This window comes from Mesoplodon densirostris, chromosome 8, assembly GCF_025265405.1.
Source record: "Mesoplodon densirostris isolate mMesDen1 chromosome 8, mMesDen1 primary haplotype, whole genome shotgun sequence".
In the NCBI taxonomy this organism is placed as follows: Eukaryota; Metazoa; Chordata; class Mammalia; order Artiodactyla; family Ziphiidae; genus Mesoplodon; species Mesoplodon densirostris.
In genome coordinates, this window is record NC_082668.1 from 26,317,226 (window position 1) to 26,342,017 (window position 24,792).

General features: G+C 35.5%; 1 protein-coding gene across 1 annotated transcript in view; it reads left to right on the forward strand.

Annotated features, from left to right (window-relative positions):
• ERBB4 (erb-b2 receptor tyrosine kinase 4) overlaps window positions 1–24,560 on the forward strand; it is a 728,717-nt gene extending 704,157 nt beyond the window's left edge. The window contains exons 25-27 of the mRNA XM_060107375.1: window positions 19,866–19,913; window positions 20,992–21,289; window positions 24,115–24,560. Of these exons, the coding sequence (XP_059963358.1) occupies window positions 19,866–19,913; window positions 20,992–21,289; window positions 24,115–24,560 (792 nt within the window). The remainder of the gene's footprint in view (window positions 1–19,865; window positions 19,914–20,991; window positions 21,290–24,114) is intronic.
• The last annotated feature ends 232 nt before the right edge of the window (window positions 24,561–24,792 follow it).

The following is a 24,792-nucleotide window of genomic DNA, read 5'->3' on the forward strand; positions in this document are numbered from 1 at the left end:
AATTTCTTAAGAAAGATATCTTTTTGGACTTCTTTCTCAAACTGTATCTCCAGTTTTCATAGAAATCACTTCTAGCAGATTTGGACTTGGCGTAGCACCTACTTGCTATAATACATTGTGATTTCCTCTACAGTTGTTTATTCTTTAGAAAATCTGTTCTTTCTGTTGGAAAACGAAAGATTAAAACTAAATACCAATGCCTATAAATTCATGCTTGCAGATAAAATAGAGGTGGTATGTTTCCTAGAGCATGGTAAATCAGAGTGATCCACTGACCCTGGCTGAAGTGGCGACAAGATATTTAGAACTTCCCATCTTCAAAGCTAAGGAAGGAGAGGAGGTTGGCAGTAAATACAAAATAATAATAATATGTTATTCCCTGTACATAAAATTCCATGCTTCCATTTACACACAGACACCTGACTCTTCTTACCATACCAACAACATAATCTTCTTCCCCCTTATTTTCCATTTTGTTTTCCTTCCTTTCCCCTGGTATTTATGTCCTTCTCTAGTCACTTGTTTCAACTAGATTTTCCCCAAATAGAAATATAACCAGTGTGGCTTGCCCTTGATCCAAGTATATAGATCAACTCTTAGTAATTTGCACCACTGAGCTGCCCCATTGTAGTATGTGGTGACATGTAAGTAGTTATATATTCATAGAGTGCCGGAGCTGGGGTCTTAAAGACCTTCTAGTACAAACACTCTCATCTTACAGTTTGTAAACTGATACTAGGGAAGGTAAAAGCCAGAGATTCGTGTCATTTACTTTGAAGGGAGAGGCGGGAAGCCATGCTCTGATCTCTTACATCTAACATTTAACCCTCTATTGGTTCTATCTGCTTTTTTACTGGTCCAAACCCTGGGCATCTTGATTTTGACTTCAAGTCTAATGAGATTTAGCATCAATTGGTTTAAAAGGGTCCTGCTGGGAGTGCAATGAGAGGCCTGCTGCTGTTTTGCCTCCTCTGTTTATTCTCCTGTGAGACTCCCTGTAATCAAGAGTTAATGGTTTAGGAGGATCAAATGGAACTGATAGAGCCAAAATCGAAACGAAAAACAGGGAGAACAACGTTTGTGTTGGGACTCAGTAATTACATGCTTGAAGATAAAAGGATCCTTACAAGTTTTACATATGTTTCAAAGTTTTCAAACACAAACTTAAATATAACTACCACTTATTGATCACATATTTGTGTGTTAGGTTCTGCTCTGAGCTTTTGCATTTATTAGCCTTAATCTTCACAACAAGGGTAAGCTGAATTTACTGTTTACATTTTACAGAGGCAGAAACAAACATAGAGAGGCAAAGTCTTTTTGCTGAGACTTCCAGCTTGTATGGTAAAAAGTGAGATTTGAACACAGACCTGTCTTGTCTACAGTCTAAACTTTTAATACCCACCTTTTATTTGGTAAAAGAACATGGAAAATCAATATATCATCTCTGAAAAATAATAGACAACATATAAATAAAAGCCTATAAAGCCATTAAGAACAATGCTATTGAAGTTATTTATTGACACAAAAAGATGCCAATAATATATAGTTTTAATGAAAATGCTTCAAGGTATTATATACAATATGATCTAACATCAAATATTATGCATCTAAATATTAACAGTGATTATTTATGACTGCAGGGCTTTTATTTCCTACTTTCTGTTAATATGTATTCTATGATTTTTCTAAAATATGAATGTAGTACTTGTAAAAAATAAATTATTAAAAGAAACAAATTTTGTAAATTGACCATTCAGAAAAAAAGCCTAATAATCACTCAAACTATTAAAACACAGTTAGTACAGATTTCTTATTTCTTTAATTTTTAAAAAAATATTTAGGACAATCTTTATGAAACCTTTTTTTACTTTAGCCTACTATTTTGAAAAGTACCCTCACCAATTCTTACCCTCTGAGGATTCAAAGTCCACTACAAGCAATACATTATAAAAACAGAGTCACTTTCATTCCTGGAATATTCACAAAAATAAGAGATAGTGGAATCATGCTTTAAAGTTTACAAAGAACTTTGACATAGGAGGCATTTTATTTTCACAGCAGAATCCCAAGGACACAGTAATTGAAATCCCTGACTTGGTAACTTGGTTGAGAACTTGGTAACTCAAGAACCAAACCAGTATCAGGCCCTCTGACTCCAAAATGAGTGACTCATCTATTATATAATGATTCATCTGACAGAGCTTGTTGACATCATCGTTTGCTGCTTCTTCATGGGTACTAGAATTGGACACTGCCAAACAGGCCGTGCAACACAGAGACAACAGGGACCACAGAAATATGGCTTGTTTAAGGAGAGTCTAGTGTTAAAGAACATTTCAGTGATCTTTATGAAGTTATTTTACAGGAGCAATTATCAGCTAGCTTAAGAAGCCTTTTTAAACAATCAAAAGAGGCTTCTTCCCTTCTTTGTTCAAAAGTGCTAAAGAAGAAAATCAGAGCCTGGGAAGGAAACAAAGAGGAGGGAGGGGCCACTTAGAGACTTAGATCTGAAATGTTAATGAATGTTTTATCTAAATCATTTAGATGGTTATTTTTTAGTATTATTGCCACAAGATTCCCAGCTTTGCTGTACATTATGGGAAACATCTCATCAAGAAGCCTATTATTTACTGTATTAGACCTGGAGAGCACAATTGTGAGTTTCTTTACCCTTTACACAATAGAATTGGGAGATTATCATCAACTTTCTATTCATATTTTGTGAAGGTTATTTAACTTATGTATGTCTGTATTTATTTATTTATTTTGACAAATCCATCTTTGTCTGCCAAAGCTCCCTGTTCAGGCCAGCTTGCTCTGATGATTACTCCTGCAAAGGCTTAAGAAAGAGATGTTCTATTTCCTTCTCAAAAAGGATTGATGGCATTTGGGGAGGTTCAGAATATCCTTTGATTGCTCCATGAAACGGATTGGATAAGATGGTCGTGGGGAGTGGGGAGTGGGCTTGCTCATCAGCTTTCCTTTGTGCACTTTCTGCCGTTGACACACCCTCATCACAGGCATCTTGTGTTTCGGTCCCTTTTGCCATTCACCTGCCCAGATGAAAAGTTCCATTTTTCCCTTTGGAATTCTGACATACCGAAGTGTTCTCAAGAGAGGGTAATGTGTGCTCTGTAGTTTTCACTCAGACACTGTAAATGAATGACTATGGACCAGCCTCTCATTACACTTGAGCAAAGGCTGAATTGAGAGAGGAGTAGACCACCGTGGAAAAAATTGCAAATACTGTGACGGTATCTCTTACTGTAAAATATTTTCTATGTTGTGATGAAAGAAGTACTGTAAATCAGAGAGGGGAAGAAATTAGAAGTTTAATGCACAAGCAATTTCATTTGCTTTGTCCAACAAGAATTATAAACATAGTTTAGTAACATCCATACTTTTTTTGTTGTTGTTGTATCAATGCTTCATTTTTTTAAAAACATCTTTATTGGGGTACAATCGCTTTACAATGGTGTGTTAGTTTCTTCTGTATAACAAAGTGAATCATCTATACATATACATATATCCCCATATCTCCTCCCTCTTGCAACTCCCTCCCTCCAACCCTCCCTATCCCACCCCTTTAGGTGGTCACAAAGCACCGACATGATCTCCCTGTGCTATGCGGCTGCTTCCCACTAGCTACCTATTTTACATTTGGTAGTGTATATACATCCATGCCACTCTCTCACTTTGTCCCAGCTTACCCTTCTGCCTCCCTGTGTCCTCAAGTCCCTTCTCTAGGTCTCCGTCTTTATTCCTGTCCTGCCCCTAGGTTCTTCAGAACCAGTTTTTTGTTTGTTTGTTTTAGATTCCATATACATGTGTTAGTATATGGTATTTGTTTTTCTCTTTCTGACTTACTTCACTCTGTATGACAGACTCTAGGTCCATCCACCTCACTACAAATAACTCAATTTCATTTCTTTTTATGGCTGAGTAATATTCCATTGTATATATGTGCCACATCTTCTTTATCCATTCATCTGTCTATGGACACTTAGGTTGCTTCCATGTCCTGGCTATTGTAAATAGAGCTACAATGAACATTGGGGTACATGACTCTTTTTCAATTATGATTTTGTCAGGGTATATGCCCAGTAGTGGGATTCCTGGGTTGTAGTAACATCCATACTTAATTGTTTTCCCTGTCTGGAAGACAATAATAATGTTTAAAATTATTTGCATATTGGAGATGTTGAAATGTACATAATTCAAATTCATTTGGAGTTTGGTATAATTTCTTCTTATTTAGAGCCAGGTACTGTAGTTCTGTGTTACAGAGACCAAGCTATTGGTTACTCCTGAGTTTAAATGAGTAAACTCATTATTTTACTCCTAATGATTACATATATTTTTAAGAATATGAGATGACTCACAGAATACATAATAATGTGACAATTATTATCACTTATTATATGCCAGGTAACATATTAACCATATAATATTTATTAGTTTATTTAATCTCATGAAAACCCTATGAGTTATTTACTATTATTATCACGTTTTGTACGTGGTGGAATTGAGCCATGGGTATTAAATGACAGAACAGGTAACCTGGTTCTGTGTTCCTGGAGGCCATACTCTTCACCACAATGATGCATCGCTTCTCACTCTGCTGCTGACCACGTTTTTTTGTTTGTTTTTGCTGTTTTATCATTGCCAGAAGTTCAGTACTCATTTCTTTAAAAATGAGATGAATAGGACTTCGTTGGTGGTGCAGTGGTTGAGAGTCCGCCTGCCAATGCAGGGGACACGGGTTCGTGCCCCGGTCCGGGAAGATCCCACATGCTGCAGAGCGGCTGGACCCATGAGCCATGGCCGCTGAGCCTGCGCTTCCAGAGCCTGTGCTCCACAACGGGAGATACCACAACAGTGAGAGGCCCGCGTACCACAAAAAAAAAAAAAATGAGATGAATACATTAGTAAATAATTTTAACTTTTTAATTTGTCATTAAATTCCTCATAAATGTTAATTTTGATATTTAAGGGACTATCCAAATAGTCTTACTAGTAGCTGCTTATTCACTAATTCAGACTCAAAAATTTTCACTTACCTCACTCAAATAGCTGATTAGGGCCTCCCTGGTGGCACAAGTGGTTGAGAGTCCGCCTGCCGATGCAGGGGATACGGGTTCGTGCCCCGGTCTGGGAGGATCCCATATGCCGCGGAGCGGCTGGGCCCGTGAGCCATGGCCGCTGAGCCTGCGCGTCCGGAGCCTGCGCGTCCGGAGCCTGTGCTCCGCAACGGGGGAGGCCACAACAGTGAGAGGCCCGCATACCGCAAAAAAAAAAAAAAAAAAAAAAATAGCTGATTATTTCAGGCACGTATCGAAGAGCACCTATTTATTCAATCATTTATTCATTGATCAAACACTTATTAAGGTGTCTACTATGTATCTAATCCCATGGTTGCCCATTAGAGGCACATCCAGTCCTGCCCTCAAGAAATTTGCAGAGAAGTAGCTAGGCAATAAAATGCAATGAGAAAAGTGTTACAATAGGGGCAAACAGAATGCATTCGGGGTCATTTGAACAAGTTGCTTTTTTAAAGAGGGAAGTGACAAGGCCAGATTTGCTTCTAGTGAGAAAATTGTGACTGCTTTTTAAAATGTGAACTAAAACAAAGACTGATTCTCTCCTGAGTCAAAGGAGACTGCATGAGAAGTCTGACGTAAGTGATGGTTCAAACATGTCTTACATTACTATGTGCTTCTCTTAATGTACCAGCTTTCCCTGAAAACATCAGCAATAGTAAAAAAGTGTTTGAACTCTCCTACCCTGTTTGGTGGAGAAAGAATTCTTATGTCTGTGTTCCTAGTTCTAAATAGCACTTTAATGAAAACTTCTTTTGGGGCTTCTGGTATTTAGAATCTCAAGTTGGATGGGGTGGACCCCGGAAATTTAATATAATAACAAACAACCCTTTATTTATTGTGCTTCCTTCCTCCCTTCTGGAGGCGGATGATGTAACATTTTTAAAAATTTTATTTGTGGGCTGCTAAATATTTTATGAATGTTCACCTGACCATATGCTTAGGATGAGCTTGCTACTTGTTTTTGCTCTTCTCTTGACCAGAATTTCCAAGCAGGAAAATATAAAGGCATTTCAAAACAAATAATTCACAACCTGAGGTTACATCAAGCTCTCTTGGAAATATCTTCTCCTCCTGCAAAATTGACATTCAGTATGCTTTAGTATGGCAACAGACTGGATTAAAATCCTAAAAGTGCTGTCAGTGTGCTGATTTTATTTCTAATTGCTCTCACCTGAGCTTTTGGTTACCTATCTTTCAGTAAGAATTTAAGAGATCAGTCATAAGAATGATCCAAACATCCTCTTCTCATTCATTGTTTTTGGCAAAATCTGAGCTACTAGGTATATTTTTAATATTTAGATAAGTAAATTTGGGAGAAAGAAGAGAGATACTAATACAACTAGTTGGTTATGTATTTAAGGAGCTTGCATCCTAAAGGATAACACATATGAAATAGAAACAGTTTGTAAAAACTCTTGGATATATACTTACAAAGAAAAACAGTAAAGGTTCCTATGAGAGCCTGGGATGTTTAGTGTTTAAGACTTATGGAATGAAAGATAACCAACCACAGTCTCCTTTTTGATTATGTTCATAAGATCAAGTACTAATATTTTCTTTTGTCAGAACATAGCTGCACCTTGGCTTAATATCTTCTTTAGAAATGATAAATAATAATTGTGCTAGTACATAATAAAGGACAAAGTGACCTGGGAAATAAACTAGGTTTTTTTCTTGTCTGTCTAGTACTTTTTTTGTTGGTTGTTTGGTAGACCTTGGGAAAAAGCCTGGGGTATAAAATATGTGGAAAAATCTAATCTATTTTATTTTTCTCAACTCCAAGTCATTTATCAAATTATTTCAGATTGCAAATCTAAGCACTTTTCTGTAACTTAGCTACTTTCTTTCCAAGAAATGTCTTTCTTAAAAGTGTCTAGCATGCATTTAAAATCTATAAAATGCTTCAAATCTTACTTATTAAAGAGGTGACATATAAGAATTCTCTCTCCACCAAACAGGGTAGGAGAATTCAAACATTTCTTACATTACTATGTGCTTCTCTTAATGTGCCAGCTTTCCCTGAAAACATCAGCGATAGCAGGGAAGAAAAAATTTAATCTAGGTGCACATTCTGGACTGAGGACTTCTTGGCCTGTTGACAATGCCTCAGCGTGAATTCTGAGACATATATTATGAGGAGTCTGTCTGGATGTGTAGAAATGGTTCGAGAAAATCAAGGCCAACCCATGTTCTCTAGAGATGTGAATTTCTAATGTTTGACTTTCCTTGACTCTCACACCCTCATCATCTAAAGAAAACAAAAGTAATGAAGATTTTATTTCAATTCATCATAATCTCTACTGTTAGGTCATTCAGTTAATTTATTTTAGCAGCTTAAGGAATTTATTATTGAACATTTAATATGCACCTTTCTGTGTCTAAGTGCTGAAAGAGCTCTGAAGGGTCTTGCTTTGATTTACTGCTGTACTAAGAAAAGCATATCATTATTTTTTTTTATTTTCAAAGAAATGTTTTATAATAACTTTAAATGTACTAATCTATGTGTGTATATATATATATATATATATATATTCAACTGAAACTTGTAAATTATGTTTTATTTGTATCAGTAACACCAATTCCTTTTGACAGTTGTTTCAAATGACATGTAATACTAAATTTGTGAAATGAACTCTATCATCACACAGATAAAAAATAGGTAGCTGTTTGCATACTTTTATTCTAGTATACAAGAAACGTATGATTGCTTGCTTTGCAGAAATTAGTATGGTGTTGTATGAGTGTTATTTGGACAAGTCAGCATTCAGCTGTATTTTTTTTTTGATTACTAGAAAAAAAATCTGTTGCACATTTATATAATACATTTTTTTCAAAGATATTTACCATGAACATGAACTTCTAAAACTCATAAAGTGGGCAGACAGACATTATTATTTCCATTTTACAAATGTGGACACTAAGCTTTGAGGAAAATTTATCTACAGTGGCAGAGCTGTTGGGGGGCAGTTCTCTTCCCTAATCAAGTGCTCTTCTCATGTAGCTTCTTCCTTTCCTAGACATTTAGAATTTATTTTGTTTATAACTTTGATCTTCTATACTACTTAGCCATGATTATTCTAAAAAGGCTTTTTGAAACAGTTAAAATGACTCTTCCCTACAGGTGTCTGTGATATGCACAGAAATATAGGTGGGTGGTATGTATGACTTAAAATGGATACTTGTAGTGATTTGTGTTTGATCTTATGAGTCAAAACTACATTCTCCATCCGCCTACAGGCAATTTATCCTCAGGGTTTGTCTTTCCTATTGTTCTTACTTAACAATTTATATCCTTCAGGATAAAGCATAAGGCTGAGCTTCCTAGACCTCCAAAGCATTAGGAAATACGTAGATGTCTCAACATAGATGTCTCAAGTGAGTGTTGTCATACTAGTGATAGAATCCTGGAGCTTTATAACTAGATGTGAAATATCCATTTCATCTGTAACCATTCATTATTTGTAAAAATACTTTTTTTTTTTGCCATTAGAATTAAGATCTTAAACAATGCCTCCAGAAATAGTACCTAATTGACAGGAAGAATGAGTGTACTAGGTAAGAAATAATATTCAGATAATTGTATTGGGATTAAATTTCAATTTAGGACTCACCCTGAGTATCTGCAGAATAAGATGTGTGTAATATATAATTTAAGGAATGCTAAAATCCTTTATTCTGTAAAACATATCCCACTTCCTGGCTGAAGGCCCTGAGATTCTCATTAATAAAGCCAAACTTTGGGTTTAAATATCTTTTCCATCTAACCATCCTTTGATTCAATATACTTTTACTAAACATTCCCCATGTCCATGTCCCTGCCTGTGCTACGTATCAAGGATATAATGGTAAATTTAAGTAAGTCCTCTTCCAAATAGGCTCACAGTCTAAGAAAGAAGACATACCAATGAAGTAAATAAGCAATTATAATGCGGTTGCTAAATTATTCATATGAGGCACAGAATAGGTTCTTGATGATATTTTTGAATCAACAATTAAATGTAATCAGGGCAATGATAACATTCCATGGAACTAATATGTAATCAAGGTAAAAAAGCTAGAAAGAGCATTGAGGAAACAACTGGAGTCTGGGCAGAGACTGGAGGTGACAAAGGTAATGGACCATGGGAGGAACTGCCAGTACTTTGTTTGACTGGAGGCATAGGAGGAGAGAGCAGAGAGGTGAAGTTGGAGAAATTGGCAGGAACCATAGGTACCAAAAGCTTTCAATGCCACAAGAAATTGAGACTTGTTTTAACTTGAGGCAAGAAGGGGTCTTGTAGGTTTTTAAGTAGGGGGATGAAATGTGAATATTAGATTGGAGTAAAAGGAAAGACAAAGATCAAGGAGATCAACTAGAAAACTATTACAGTAGTCTAGTCAAGAAATTAGGTTAACATTAAGTTCATCACGTGTGCTGTGCCTGTTTTCCCTAGAGAGTCCTGGTATACGTCTATTATCCTGGCTTAAATATTAATAACACTTTCTTTTATCCTCAAAATCTCCATTTAGAATGACAAATTATATGGCACCTTAAAACCACAACTAAAATAGTATTGATGAGGATGGCGAAAATGGTTGGCTTCTTGAGGTAGTAAAATGTTTAAATGGGTAGACTTTGGATGCTTATGAAGAGTGAGATAGAGGTGAAGTCAAAGATGACACTGAGATATTTAATTTACGCAAGTAGATAAGTTGTTGATACCATTCACCAAGCAAAAAACATAAGAGGATTCCATTTAGGGTCAGGAGAGGAGATGTTCATTTCAGTTTTGAAAATGTGACTTTTGAAAAACCATGGAACATTCCAGTGGAGATGTCAGGTCAGCAGTTAATTATGCAAGTACACATTGGTGCTCAATAGTTCAGTGTTACTTGAGGTGGGGCTATTATGATCTACTACCACCAATTTGAGAAAATTCCCCCAAATTAATCAGACTACATGGATGCCCTCTGGCCTAACTACAGCCCAGTCCCTGAGAAGAGGATAAGGCTGTAGATAAGAGAGGAGGTTTTGGTGTGTGAGTTACTGACTCAGAATGTTACATCTTCTATGGGAGGATGTTATGGTCCCATTTCCTATAGAACCAGGACAAGAATCAGTGGGCTCTGGAGTCTGTTAGGGAGGAGTAAAAAATCATGGGCTTGAAATTGAAAAGGAAATGTAGAAATCAGACTTCACTGCTCTAGAGTTTCACCTGGCTTGCCCCTGACTAAGCTATGCAGACATAATCTAAGGATACCAAGCAGATTGATTTTTGTTTCATAGTAAACCATAAATATATTTTTCTAATTGGGCCTATTGATTTTTGCTTGTTAGTAACTAGCTGTGTGACCTTGAGGAAAGTCGCTTGCCATCTCTATTACCATAGCTGAAAATAGGGAGAAAGTGATTGGGTGATCTCTGACATCCATGTCAGATTTAAATTAGACTGTCCAGTTTCTGGTCTATTATATTTATTTGCCTTCTTCATATTTTTTTATTAAACTGTTAGCCATTTTAGAACTTGAAAGGAAACTATTATGACCATGGTTCTGGCTAATCTAGGTTGACTTTGGCAGCAAACGGTTTAAATAGGAAACTAAGAAGTATTGGTCATTTTTTATTTTAGGAAATTCCAAAGTGGTTCACAAATAGATGCAGGAATTCTTTATATATTTTTCTTCTTCCTTTTTATATGCATAAAAATCAAATTTGGGGGATTTTTGAAAATGGTAAAAACTCCTTAGACTATGGGCAACAAGTAGGTCTCGGGGAGAGGTTTTTTCTCTTGGGGTACTGCCTTTAATCTGATATTCATTTTGGCTCCTATCAATTGTAAATAGCAGCCAGCTTCTGTGAAATGTAACTGGTGTTTGCTCTGGGCTGATGGGAGAGCCATGTGCTGTTTGCTCTGTTAGTAGCTGTACCCAAGTATGCACAGTACATTATTCAGATCAGCTCGCACAAACCAGATGTCCTAATTCCAGGTGGACTGTTAGAAATCTTTTTATGTACAGCAACAGCTGTGCCACCTGCTAGCTTAAAGAGCAGTAGTTGGACAAATCAACCATTGTAACCAATTCACTTTTTATCTGGTGAACAGTTTGCATAAACTAGCATAACAAGATATTTCCAATCTAATCCACACTGAAATGATAGGAGCACTGAAAGTGTTATCTGTATTTTGGTAAATTGTTTGCTTGTTACCAACACCTATCATTTAAGACACTGAATAAAATCTACATACCAAAATTAGATTTATAAAATTTGCAATTCTGTTTTCTATATTGTTTGTTTTCCAACTCCTAACACACAAACTATGCCCTTCGTATTTTTTACATTCTCACACACAGATTGCTCAAAATACTGCCATTGTTATTTGGAATGTATAATAAAACTTACAGAGCTCGGATTATTGCTAAAAAGGAGGTAGAAATATAAAGTATTTCACTGTTGCTTATTATTTGCAAGTAAATAGAATAACTCCGAATAACCACTAAACAAACATTTCCAAGTAGAACTTTTGTAAATGGTATTTCAGTGAACACGATTCATTTGCTGATAAAAAATATCCACATGTGAAAAACAGTGGAAACAAAGCAAAAACAAGCCCACAAATGGGCTAGCAACCTGTAAAAGAAAATGTGTTAGTTTGAATGAGTTAAATAAAACTTTGTTATCTTGTTTTAAGCTATTAATTTTCTTAATGTGTATATGAATACATATATACACATGTGCACATGTGTGCAGACACACACACACACAAACACACAAATTGTGATTTAAGTAAGTCTTTACTAATAGTATAAAAGGAAACCTATTAATACCCAGGCCAAGACTTAGCATTTCAAATTCTAAAGTAATGGCATTCATGACATTCAGAGTGTCTATAATTTTTTTGTTTTTTTCATTTTTTTCATTTTGCCCTATAGATCAGCAGTCCCCAAACTTTTCGGCACCAGGGACCGGTTTTGTGGAAGATAATTCTTCCACGGACCGGGTACGGGGGCGATGGTTTAGGCGGTAATGCGAGCCATGGGGAACCATGGGCAGCGGCAGATGAAGCTTCACTCACTCGTCCGCCGCTCACCTCCTGCTGTGTGGCCTGATTTCTAACAAGCCACAGACCGGTACCGGTCCGTGGCCCCGGGGTTGAGGACCCCGGCTATAGAGTATTTAATTTTTAAACTATTTCTGTATTTCCCATACATTATCTAATTACACAGATAGAGATAAATACTATGAAAGTGAAAATATGTCAACTGAAAATAAGCATATGTATAATTACTGGCTTTTATAGCTAGAATGTTTAAATAATATTTTCTCTCTACATGGAGGGTAATCTGTTTTGTAAGTAAAGTGTCATTTTAATCAACACTGTTTTTAATCAAATGATATAAGGACAGCTTTTATTTATAGTACTTAATATTAAGGTATCCATTTTGTCTAATAAACATATAGCCCATTCAATAAGAAAAAAAATGATGTATATACTTTTCTTATAACCAAAGCTGCATTAAATTCACTTTAAGAATATATCAGTTATATTTCAACTGTAAATAAATGCCATCACGGTTTAAGGCAAATGCTTTTGGCTATATTGAGGAAAATATTTTTTTCTGAAAAACATCAAATTTACCTCTAAAACTGACTTTTTATCATTTATTAATGCCAATTTGAGGCTGTAAGTATAATGGGATGTACATTAAAGGGAGACTCAGGGAATCTTGTTTCTAGTACTGTTGCTAACTAGTTGTGTGATTTGAAAAATTAACCTAACGTCTTAGAGCATCAGTGTATCCATCAGTAAAATGGAAAATTTAAATTATAAAACTTCAATTCAAAATTGTATCTTCATTAGTCACATCCAAATGTGGTCTTGCCTCCCAAGAGCATAATCATATATTTCATATAGTCTAAGGTACTTCATAGATACTCCATTTAGAGAAAAGGGGAAAAAGAAAAAAATAATTAATATACTTTAAAAAGGTTTATGTGAGAAAAGTTTATAAGATGCCTTTGCTTTAATGCTAATCACATTTTACAATATTTAGCAATCAATGATATGGGCTTCACACAGAATATTCATTTTACATACATATAATTTGATAGTTGGAAGGGATCTTTCCCATTACCTGTTTTATAGACCCATTCTTCTTTTCAGAGCTAAATAAACTAAGGGTTCACGAGATTAAGGAATTTGTTAAAAGTCACATGGTTTAATGACAAATGTTCAAGAATGTAACCCTAGAGGTAGAAGGACCTCATGTGGCCGCTTGCTCCATGTCTATGGTATTTTCGTCTTCAAAAGTTGCCTGACCTCAATGCATTTTTCATGTACTAAGAAGTCTTCACTAAATAATCCTCATGATATTGGGATAAAAATCAATCAAGCACAGAGACAGATAACTTTTGGATGTACTTCAAGAATTAGAGTAGCTAAGAATTTGGACACAGAAAAGGCTTAATGATTTCATTTAAACTCAAACAGAGGTAGTGCAATTGAACTAGATGTTCTCAAGGATGAGTTTAAAAATTAGGAAAAATAGCTGTATACTCTGTAACTGAAAAGAACTGTTGCAATATCTTTAAGGAACCCCCTAGAAGTTCTCCTTTTTAGATTTCTAGCTACATATGTCAACTAGTAGCTAAGTGATAATTAGGAGAAGGTTCAGATATTACAATATGCTTGTGAAAAGAAATGTAAACAAAATAAAGAGTCAAAAGAAAGTTGGCAGAACTAAAAACAAAAATACATTTAGAACTTGCACCCAGGATGAAGAGATATAAATTCTACATGATTACTAATCTCAAGAAAGGTGACAGAATTCTTATTGCTTATCTTGAATGAAGCTAAGGAATGTAGGCACTAATGTAAAATCACATTTCTTTATATCCTTTCTTTTTTGACTGTGCTAATAATGTTCTTCAACTTCATTATGTAATACGAACATACTTAAAACCTAAAGGTATGAAGTGAGGAGTTTTCAGCTCCCATTTTGTTGACTCATCTAGCCATGAATATTTTAAAAAAGAATATCTTCTTGTTCTACTAATATTTGGAAAGGCTATAGGAACTGCCGCTCGGGGTTACAATAGATTACTTACCCATAGTGGAACAAGAATAGGAATTTATTGGCTAAGCCCTGGACTAGGAATAATAAATCCATAAGCAAGAGTGCTGTCATGGAAGATCTTTGTGCTCTCCCATTATGTCAAACCATCTCCTCCTGCTTCAGGGTTGGTTTTTGCTCTTGTCCAGGTAAGTTATATATATATATATATATATATATATATATATACACACACACACACATATATGTGTATATATATATTCTTCCCTAACAGTCCTTTCTTGTTGATCTAAAACCATAGTGTGTGTGTGTGTGTGTGTGTGTGTGTGTGTGTGTGTGTGTGTATATATATATATATATATATATATATATATATATATATATATCTTCTGTTAGCACTTAACATTCTACTTTTAGTTCCTTTTCTGTTTAAGTGCTTGTAGTAAATTAAAATGCAAGTAAGATGTAGGGGCAACATTGTAAGGCATTTTCAGTATTTTATAACTAAGGCTAGTTAATTTTTCAAATTTCTCCTTCAAATTCGTTTTTCATAAGAAAGAGAAATCATGAAATCTTATTTGAGAGAAGAGTTGAGGCATTATGCAGGGGCAGAGGGAGGGCAAACAGAAAATAGAAATGCTAAAGTCAAAATCTACATGTGGCATAATAAAAAGATGTAGGATTCAGAGAGCCACCAATGGCTGTGTGTGTGCATGGGAAGGACTTTTAACTTCTTTGAGGCTCAGTTTTCTTATCTGCAAAATGGGAGTCATAATTTTTAATAATCATATTTACCTTGAAAGGTCATATGAATAAATAAAACCTACAATATTCTAGTCTGTGGCATATGGTAGGTATACAGTACATGTTGGTTTCCCTTGTTATTTCTCAATTTTCCTAAGAGAAGTAATATATTCATCTGTAAAACAGAGTAGACTTTATAATTAACTTCTAGGGTTAGTGAAAAGTGAACAGAGAATGAAAGCACAAGTTAATACTCCTTCAGGTGGAGCATAGGGTCATTATTATTAATTAATTTATTTATTATAATTTTATATCATTATATTTTTATTTATTATTATATCATCATTATTAACTTTTGTGTGTGAGTGTAGAGTAAAAACAGTTTTTTTTAAAGTAGCATCTCACATAATCAAACTAAGTAAATAAATGAGTACATTAATAAATAAGCACATATCTAAAGAGACAAAAGGTGTTTTGTGTAACATATGTGTTCACACATATGCATGTGTGTGTGTGAGCCAGCTGCCTAGATACAATAGGCTTACCCAGTTCTTACTGGTTTGGGGAATATGAACACATTTTGCTTGTTTTCTTCTGGTTGCCTTATGAAAAATGAAGATTCAAAATCCAGATATCTCAAATGCTGGTATATTGAACTTAGTTGTAAAAAAGATATAGAGTTATAACCATACATCAGGAATTGTACATAATGAAAACAAACAAACAAACAAAATTTTATCTATCTGCTACCTGACCTGTGGAATGTGAAAATGCCCATCAGAGTGTTAAGGATATATTCCAAGGAGGATAAAAAATTGAGAACCCTTAATAATTACTATGTGGACGTGTCTAGGTAATACATTAGTGCTGGTGGATTAGCACCATCTTATAGAGACACATGCCATTTTAGTTAAAAGGATTTAGAGTGATTCTTGGCCCTAGAAACTTTAATCCTATAGTTAATACTAAAAGTAACAATTATCTGAAGATTAAAAACAAACTCTTTCTCATTAAGCACATGTTTAATTTAGGTAGAAGTTAGACATTAAACATGTTTTTTTGTTTGTTTCTGAAGCAGATACATTTGTATAATATTTTTTAAAAATCACCGGACACAGTTCATCTAGTTAACAATTTAAAATTTCCCAGGGATAATATAAAATAAATACGTTTTAATTAAAACAATAAATAGGAGAAATGCAGTACATGTAGTAAGACAAAGTTTCAAATCTTTATCATTCACCTGAAAATTAAATTTTAGGACACGATGTATCTAAAAGTGCACTTAATACTGTATTTGATATATTTGTTGACATTTGCCTTCTCTATAACCCCTGGCATTTGGGTCCAAGTTAATCATACAGTGTCCCAGTGATTGTGGCCACAAATTAAACTTGACTCTCTTCATAACCCTTACATATTTCCCCACCAGGAGCAAGCTCCAGATCACCTGCCAGTTCATAGCCCACCTCTTTCTATCTTTGTCCTGCTGACAGTAAATCCCCTCACCAGTTAATTGAACAGATGTACCCAGTGCTGCATCCTGAAGATCGTCAAAGCTGGGCTTTGACGGACAGCAGAAAGAGGCACAATAAAAAAAAAAAAAAAGCCTTTTAACTGAGAGCACTGCTTTGTTCTGCTTAGAACGTTAAGGTCAGTGCAGCTCATTCTGATTGTGGGGATCTTAATTTTTACTCAACCAATTTACTTGCAGCTGTCATTCTTTCCAATATTAAAAGTTCAGCTTTTCAAGCATGGGGAACTGGGGGATGGTTGTGTGAGGAATGAGAAGAGCTTGTTACAAACTAAAAACAGCAAAAACAAGTAAAATCTGGCTTGGCTCTCAAGTACAAAAAGTTATTTTCAAAGCCTATAAATTATGACATAGTGATTAACATGTAATTTAAATATATTTAAACAACAATTATATCACATTTCCAGCCCAGCTAATTGGCCTCACAGATGTTCCCTTGTAGCTGCATTGCCCTTCCAGGGAGATATGAATGAGGTGTTTTTTATCATGGAAAACAGAAAAAAAGCAAATGGAAAAAATGGAAACAGAAACATAAAAAGCAGCCAGTAACCCTAAAAACAATGAATGCTAAAGGAGTTTTGTTTAGCTTTTTTTCCATTTTAATGCTGAAGACTAGAAAAAACATGAAGACACTCCTATTACTGTGATGGTCTCTGGCAGTGTGTCTAGATACAGAGTTGGCAGGTTGCTGACTGAAAGACTTGTCAAAGCAAGGACAGCAGATCCATTCTAATAAAGCATGGCTGCACTTCGTGTCTTGGAACAGACTAACTGCAAGATATCTAGTTATTTTTAATACAACACCTTTACAACTGAAGGCGGTCTAGCCCAGATAATGAATATAGATAATAAAGTATTTCCTGATGAAGAATGACTTGTGAGTGATTCTTTTGATCATTTATCTCTCAAGTTTTATGAAATGTTAAATGTGCAGCAGGCAGTGCTGTTTCCTCAGCCGTGATTCTAATCGAACATTACCCAGTATAGCAACTCTTGCAAAAGAAGAGGTCAAAGGAACACTGGTGATTATGAATATTTTGGAATACCTTGCCTTTTAATATCTAATCATGAAATTGAAATAAATTCACTCCAGCCTCACCTTACTCTTACCTTTTCTCCTAATAATCTCAGGTAATGTTTGATAATACAATGTAAATTACAAAAGGCCACTGGACACGCCTCTCCTAGTGTATCATGGTATCTCTAGCATCTACTGTAATTCCTGTGGTTTCACTGTAGCAATTTAATAAATATTTGCTAAATGCTTGTCAAATAATCCAGGTTTAATGATAGGGTAAGGCCAAGGTTGTAATATGATAAAGTTCCAGCAGGCAGGTGTCATATTTTTGTACCAGCCCTCTATTTTACATACCACTGGACTATATGGAAAATTTATTTCTCAAATTTTATGAACAAATGAATTTTATTTTATGACACTCTAAAAGGTAGCAAAATGTACCTATATTTAAGGTCCTATGGAAGACAAGTAGGCATTTAAAAATGTTTCTTTGATGAGAAGCCTTGGCAATTTGATTGCTTGGCTTTAAACATTTGACTTAGCAGGTGTGAACATTTAAATTTCACATATTCTCTACATTTGTATAATAGTGCAGAGCTTAAAAAGTTCATCTATATATAATATCGTACTTTATCTTCATTAAGAATAAGAGAGGGGTTCCCTGGTGGCGCAGTGGTTGAGAGTCCACCTGCCGATGCAAGGGACGCAGGTTCGTGCCCCGGTCTGGGAAGATCCCACATGCCACGGAGCGGCTGGGCCCGTGAGCCATGGCCGCTGAGCCTGCGTGTCAGGAGCCTGTGCTCCGCAACGGGAGAGGCCACAACGGTGAGAGGCCTGCGTACCGCAAAAATAAATAAATAAATAAATAATAAGAGAGGCCAAGGATGAAAATGAGGGTCTGAGATATTTCACGATTGACCACATCACTTGTAAATGGAACTGGAGCTTGGATCTTCTAACATACCATACAACAATCTGTCTATTGTACAAAAGTATCTCCTATGCAGTGCATATTAAATATATCTAACGTTCCATGTCATAGTCTTCAATGTGTTGTTAGTTATGTTATTAGAGAAGAAAAGATATAAATATTTTCCATGCCATCATGTAAGTGACTCAGTTATGGGCAGAGTTTAAATGTAAATTCAGTGTAGGGGTTCAGAGCTTGTCCCTTGATTCGTCCAGCAGGCTAAGTTAATTAAGGAAAACTATATTATCTAGTTGTTATTAATTTGTATTAAACAGTTAATCTCCATGGGACCATGTTCTTAGATTAGTCTATGAATCTCTAAATTATAAAAACATTGATCTGGAATAAGATTTAGCTCTGTTTCATAGATGTTTCAAGATGTTGTCTTTCAGGTTTATTTTAGTCATCTCTGTTCAGTTAAATCCAGAAGGTAGAGAATGCAAAGATCATAAAATCAACTGTTTTTATTTGCATTATTCACTATTTCCAGTGCTAAGAAAAGTGCCTGGCACATACATAGACCATGGTTTCTCAAGAAATGTGTTTAATAAATGATTGATATTATATATATATATATATATATATATATATATATATATATAATTTTTAGCTAGGAAACAGAGGTTGTGTTCATACATCCCCTGTACTTACCATAAGGAACGTTGTCCTTAATATTTTATCATATTTTTATATTGACTTTTATTTAACCCATAGGTTAGAGTTTTAAGCCATAAAACTGTCTTTTTTTTAAATTGAAATCTAATTTCAACTGATTCTAAATACATAAAATTAATGTATGCAAAGCATGTTTCCAGTAAAGAAAATGATTTTCCAAGATTTTCTGCTTTTTCTTCACTTAAAAAAAAAAAAAAAGACTGATGAGGAAATATTATGTACCTTTTTATAAAAGAGGCTAAGAAGTTGACCCTTTGCTGAAATGGTGAAAAATAAATGTAACTTGATAGCAAAAATTATTCCAGGCAAGTTGAAGTCCACCTCTATCTCCTTTTAGATAAGTTTCTTCTTATGAGAGGAAAGTTAATGCTGTGATATGTGGCCATTCCAGTCATTTAACATGTAACAAAGGAAAGTGTTCCTTATTTACAGCTGAAGTTAATTTACTGCTTTTCCCTTTCTTCCAGAGTTAGAAGAAAACTTATTGTCAACTTAATTTTTAATCCATTTAAATTTTTACTTTTTCTATATAATTCTTCTTTACAGGGATTGAATTAAAATATTCAATATCCTCAGAAAATATAAATAAATTTGCTTGTCGTCAGAGTGCATAAAATTTTACTGTTTAGCAAACGTCACTGTTGTGCATGTTTTCCACTTTGGTTCATACAACTCATGTGGCTTTTCTTTTTTTTTTCTGTTCTTTTTTTTTTCATTCATGTTACCTCTTATTACATCCATCATTCCATTTTTCTTTCCTATTAGAGTGAAATTGGACACAGCCCTCCTCCTGCCTACACCCCCATGTCAGGAGTAAGTATTTCACAATCAGCCTTCATCTTTTAGGATTTTTGGTCTTTGCTTATCATGTTTCCTCTCTTGCCTCACCATAATTTCCTCATTTTGCCTTTGCCAACAGTGAGTTAAGAATTTACTGTAGATTGTGTACCTGCCTATGTAGATATGTTTTATCTCAGTAGATAATCCACAGTTGAGATATCATGCATCAACAGTAGCTTTTTATTTTCATCTGAAGAATTTACCTGGGTTCATACATCATGCTTCTGGGTAAAGTGGTTATCTTTACTTCCATGATTATAGGTCTTGGGCTAAAACATCAGAATCTCAGTGATGATTCTCTAGTTAGATACTAGAGACTCAGAGTCACAGTAACCACAGACTAGAAGGCAATAAGGAAACAACACCATTCAAACTGCAACACTGTGCTTCTGTTTTTCTTTCTTTCTTTCTTTCTTCTTTCTTTCTTTCTTTCTTTCTTTCTTTCTTTCTTTCTTTCTTTCTTTTTTGTGATACACGGGCCTCTCACCGCCACGGCCCCTCCAGCCACGGAGCACAGGCTCTGGACACACAGGCTCAGTGGCCATGGCTCACAGGCCCAGCCGCTCTGAGGCATGTGGCATCCTTCCAGACCGGGGCACGAACCCGTGTCCCCTGCATCAGCAGGTGGACTCTCAACCATTGCGCCACCAAGGAAGCCCTGTGCTTCTGTTCTTAATGGCAACTGCCTATAGTTAATGACATTGCCATTTGTCTTGAAGATTCACTTTGAATTTTTACATTAAAAATAGGCAGTTGTGGGATAGGAACATGAAATACTTTTTATTAGACCATGTGTTAGGTGGTTAGTAAAATTAAAATATATATTTCCAAAATGTTTTCCCACAATTGATTTATTTTATAAGAAAAATTGGAATTTTAGGTATTTATAGTCTAATTCTAACTCATTGACTATTGGGGGAAAAACTCAATTAAGAAACCTGACTTTGCTCTGAAAGACAAACTTCCATATTCTTTTGGTTATTAACATTCATATTTTTGACAGCTATTCCTAACAATACCTTTGGTCCAAATGTGTTTCTACTATTGACAGAACCAGTTTGTGTACCGAGATGGGGGTTTTGCTGCAGAACAAGGAGTGCCCATGCCCTATAGGGCCACTACCAGCACAATCCCAGAAGCCCCAGTTGCTCAGGGGGCTACTGCCGAGATTTTTGATGACTCCTGCTGTAACGGCACCTTACGCAAGTCCGTGACACCCCACGTCCAAGAGGACAGCAGCACGCAGAGGTACAGCGCTGACCCCACAGTGTTCGCCCCAGAACGGAGCCCACGAGGAGAGCTGGATGAAGAAGGTTACATGACCCCTATGCGAGACAAACCCAAACAAGGTACAAGCAGAATGTTCAGAAATGATTGCCACTTGACATTTGTCTCTATCAAAATAAGCAAAGTATGGAAGAGAAATTGCCAAACTATCTGCCTATGTAAAATTTGTGACCCACCAAAGGCTTAGGCTTTCTGAATCAAAAGCGTCCACATCATCTAGGGGCTTTTTTAGAAACCAGAATCTCAGGCCCCACTTGAATAGGAATCTGCATTTTAACAAGATCCCCAGGTGATTTTTATGCATAATCAAGCTTGAGAAGCACTGATCTAAACATATCTTTATTGGAATATTTGAATGAGGTAGCATATCACAAGATTTCAGAACCCTTGCTCCATTGGACTTATTGTGGAGATCATAAAGACTGATATTGTTGGTAAAAATGTCCAAAGCTTTCAATGGCACCAATAAAATACTTGATTGATGCACTAAAATGGTGTCATTTAAATGACCTAGTTTATTATAAGAAATTATGACTTCTTGTATGATACATTTCAAAAATTAAAGTTCTGACCCTGCATATGCTTATATGTATACCATCACATCTTGAAAATATTCATAGCTTGTGCCTTTACAAAGAACAGAAATAACTTTACAAAGTTAGTAGTAGAAATGTTAAACACCCAAATCAGATAACATTTCAATTTTGAGAAAGCCTCTTTCCTTTTATGTTAACAGCATCAGAAAAAGAAGATGGATGATTCTTATTAAAAACTGGTGACTGTTTCTTAGAGTCTTCAGTGTCACAGTAAACTGTATTTTAAGACTCTGTATAAAGGCCCATTTTCTCACTTAATATGCAGTTATATTCACTGTTATAGTATGCAATTAAGGGATGCCTAAATACATATTGTCAATAACCTATTAAAATATATCCACCTCTATATGTATGAAGGTATTACTGTAACAAAGAATTGGATGTTGACAGTAGCCCAATAGTGACACAAATGTAGGTTTTGAGAAGATTTGACAGATGGCCCAAAAGTGAAATGCTCTCTGGGAAGATTCTCAACTCAACCATAAAATTATTCCTATCTACAGAACTACATGGCTATACAAATTTGCATCAGAACAATAGACAAGCAGATTGCTTTGAGAAAAGGTAACTTGAACCTTCTAAGAGAAAGGCAAGTCAGTCTGTGTAGACTCACTGTAGGCCATCCCCAGATTTTATTTCTGAGTACTAAGAGACCCACATTTATGTAGAACTCTAACTCAGTTCTCAGAGAGTAGAGAATTTTAGTATAGACATTCCTATACTTTCAATTAAGAAGTTTCAGGACTCTGATAAGAAAAATCCAATTCTGACTCCCTTATAGGTATTTTTCATATATTTTTCTTAAAATGACAGTAGCTTTGAGAACCATTCAAATTAAACTTATGATGAAGTGTAAAGTTCAGCCTACTCCTGTAGGGGCAATAGTGAAAACAGTGCAGTAGAACAAGATTATTCAACAGGAGTTAGGGAATTTGAATTCTAGTTCAACACAAATTATATCCTTCATACATCATTTAATCTCAATTTTCTGTCTATAATGCTGGAAGAATACACCTTGCACTTCCTTTTTCACAGGATAGTAAAAAGGGATGAAATAATAGTGCCTTGTAAATTATTGAACTGTAATCTGTGTATATGATGGTGGGATATTCATTACTGTCTTTTAACTTGCATGTGACGCTAAATAGTTAACTATATCCAGTAGGTCTATATCCAGGAAAAAATAACCCTGGGTTGATGAGATTTTTCTCTCTACATGTCAGGTTTAGTATAGGGGATAGAAAGTTTGTTTTAGAATGGTATCATCTCAGCAAACAGTTATGCCCTCTCCCTACCCAACACCAAAGTAGGAATAGCTAAAGTGTCATTTTTGTGCATATATTTAAAAAGAGGTTCTACTATATATGTGTATATATGTCTATATATGTTCTATACTATAAACATAGGAATAGAATTAAACATTTGGAGAGCAGCATTAATTAGCAGTAAATTTTAAAATTCTAGCCCAGTACCTATTCTAGCCCAATACCTATTTATTAGACTGAATCATGCAAAATAACTGCTATATGACTGGTTTCAACCTACAAAATAGCAATTTCATATGATTCAAACTAATAGTTTGCTATTTTATGATTATGATTAGCCATTGAAAATAAATGTTACAATTATATTTATTGTTAAGCATATGTTTTGTCAAGCAAGTCAATATAGAGGCATGTTAGATGTCTATATGATTTGATTAGTTGAGTCTTTTCCTTAGATGTTTTCTTTCCTGTGTGTAAATCTTTCTGAGGGAACATCTGTAATCAAATCCTTGTTACCTATGCAGACATTCTAAGCAAATTATGTAGACTAAAAACTACTTTTATTTCACTTCATCCATTTATCTTGACATGGAGTTAATCTGTAGATATTTTGATCTTCCAGTATTCTTTAAAAATTCTCATTTCTCCATATTTAAAAGCTATTTAACCTTGATAGGTTTTCTTATCTTCCAACATAAATTACCAACTTTTAGAAAATAGAAGCGTTTAAACAACTGGCCCCATAAGTAGGAGAGACAAATGCAAGCAGAAGGAAAGAAGAACAATCTAGGGGACAGGGACTCTGACCCGGGTCTTGTTGGTGCCTTGTTTTGTCACTAACATTTTTTACCCACTTACTCCTCTCTCATATGATAGTAGTAATTAACAAAAAAAAAAATTTGTGAAAATTCCTGAAATATGTGGCTTTATTGTCCTGGAAAAAGAATCTAACCATTCTGTATAACCATGGGCTGATTAATATTTTCCAGAAAGTAGTTGTTAACTGATACTTTTGTATTACATCAGAATACCTGAACCCTGTGGAGGAAAACCCTTTTGTCTCTCGGAGGAAAAATGGAGACCTTCAAGCTTTGGATAATCCCGAATATCACAGTGCTTCCCATGGTCCACCCAAGGCAGAGGATGAGTATGTGAATGAGCCACTGTACCTCAACACCTTTGCCAACACCTTGGGGAACACTGAATACCTGAAGAACAAAGTACTGTCTGTGCCAGAGAAGGCCAAGAAAGTATTCGACAACCCTGACTACTGGAACCACAGCCTGCCACCTCGGAGCACCCTTCAGCACCCAGACTACCTGCAGGAGTACAGCACAAAATATTTTTATAAACAAAATGGAAGGATCCGGCCTATTGTGGCAGAGAATCCTGAATACCTCTCTGAGTTCTCGCTGAAGCCAGGCACTGTGCTGCCTCCTCCGCCCTACAGACACCGGAATACTGTGGTCTAAGCTCAGCAGTGGTTTTCAGGTGGAGAGAGACGCCCGCTCCAATTTCCCCACCGCCTCTCTTTCTCTTGTGGTCTTCCCTCTGCTCTCAAGGCCAGTAGTTTTGACACTTCCCAGTGGAAGATATCAAGATGCAATGATAGTTATGTGCTAATTTAACTTGAACATTAGAAGGAAGGACTGAAAGAGAAAGACAGGAGGAACCACACTGTTTCTTCATTTCTCTGCATGGGTT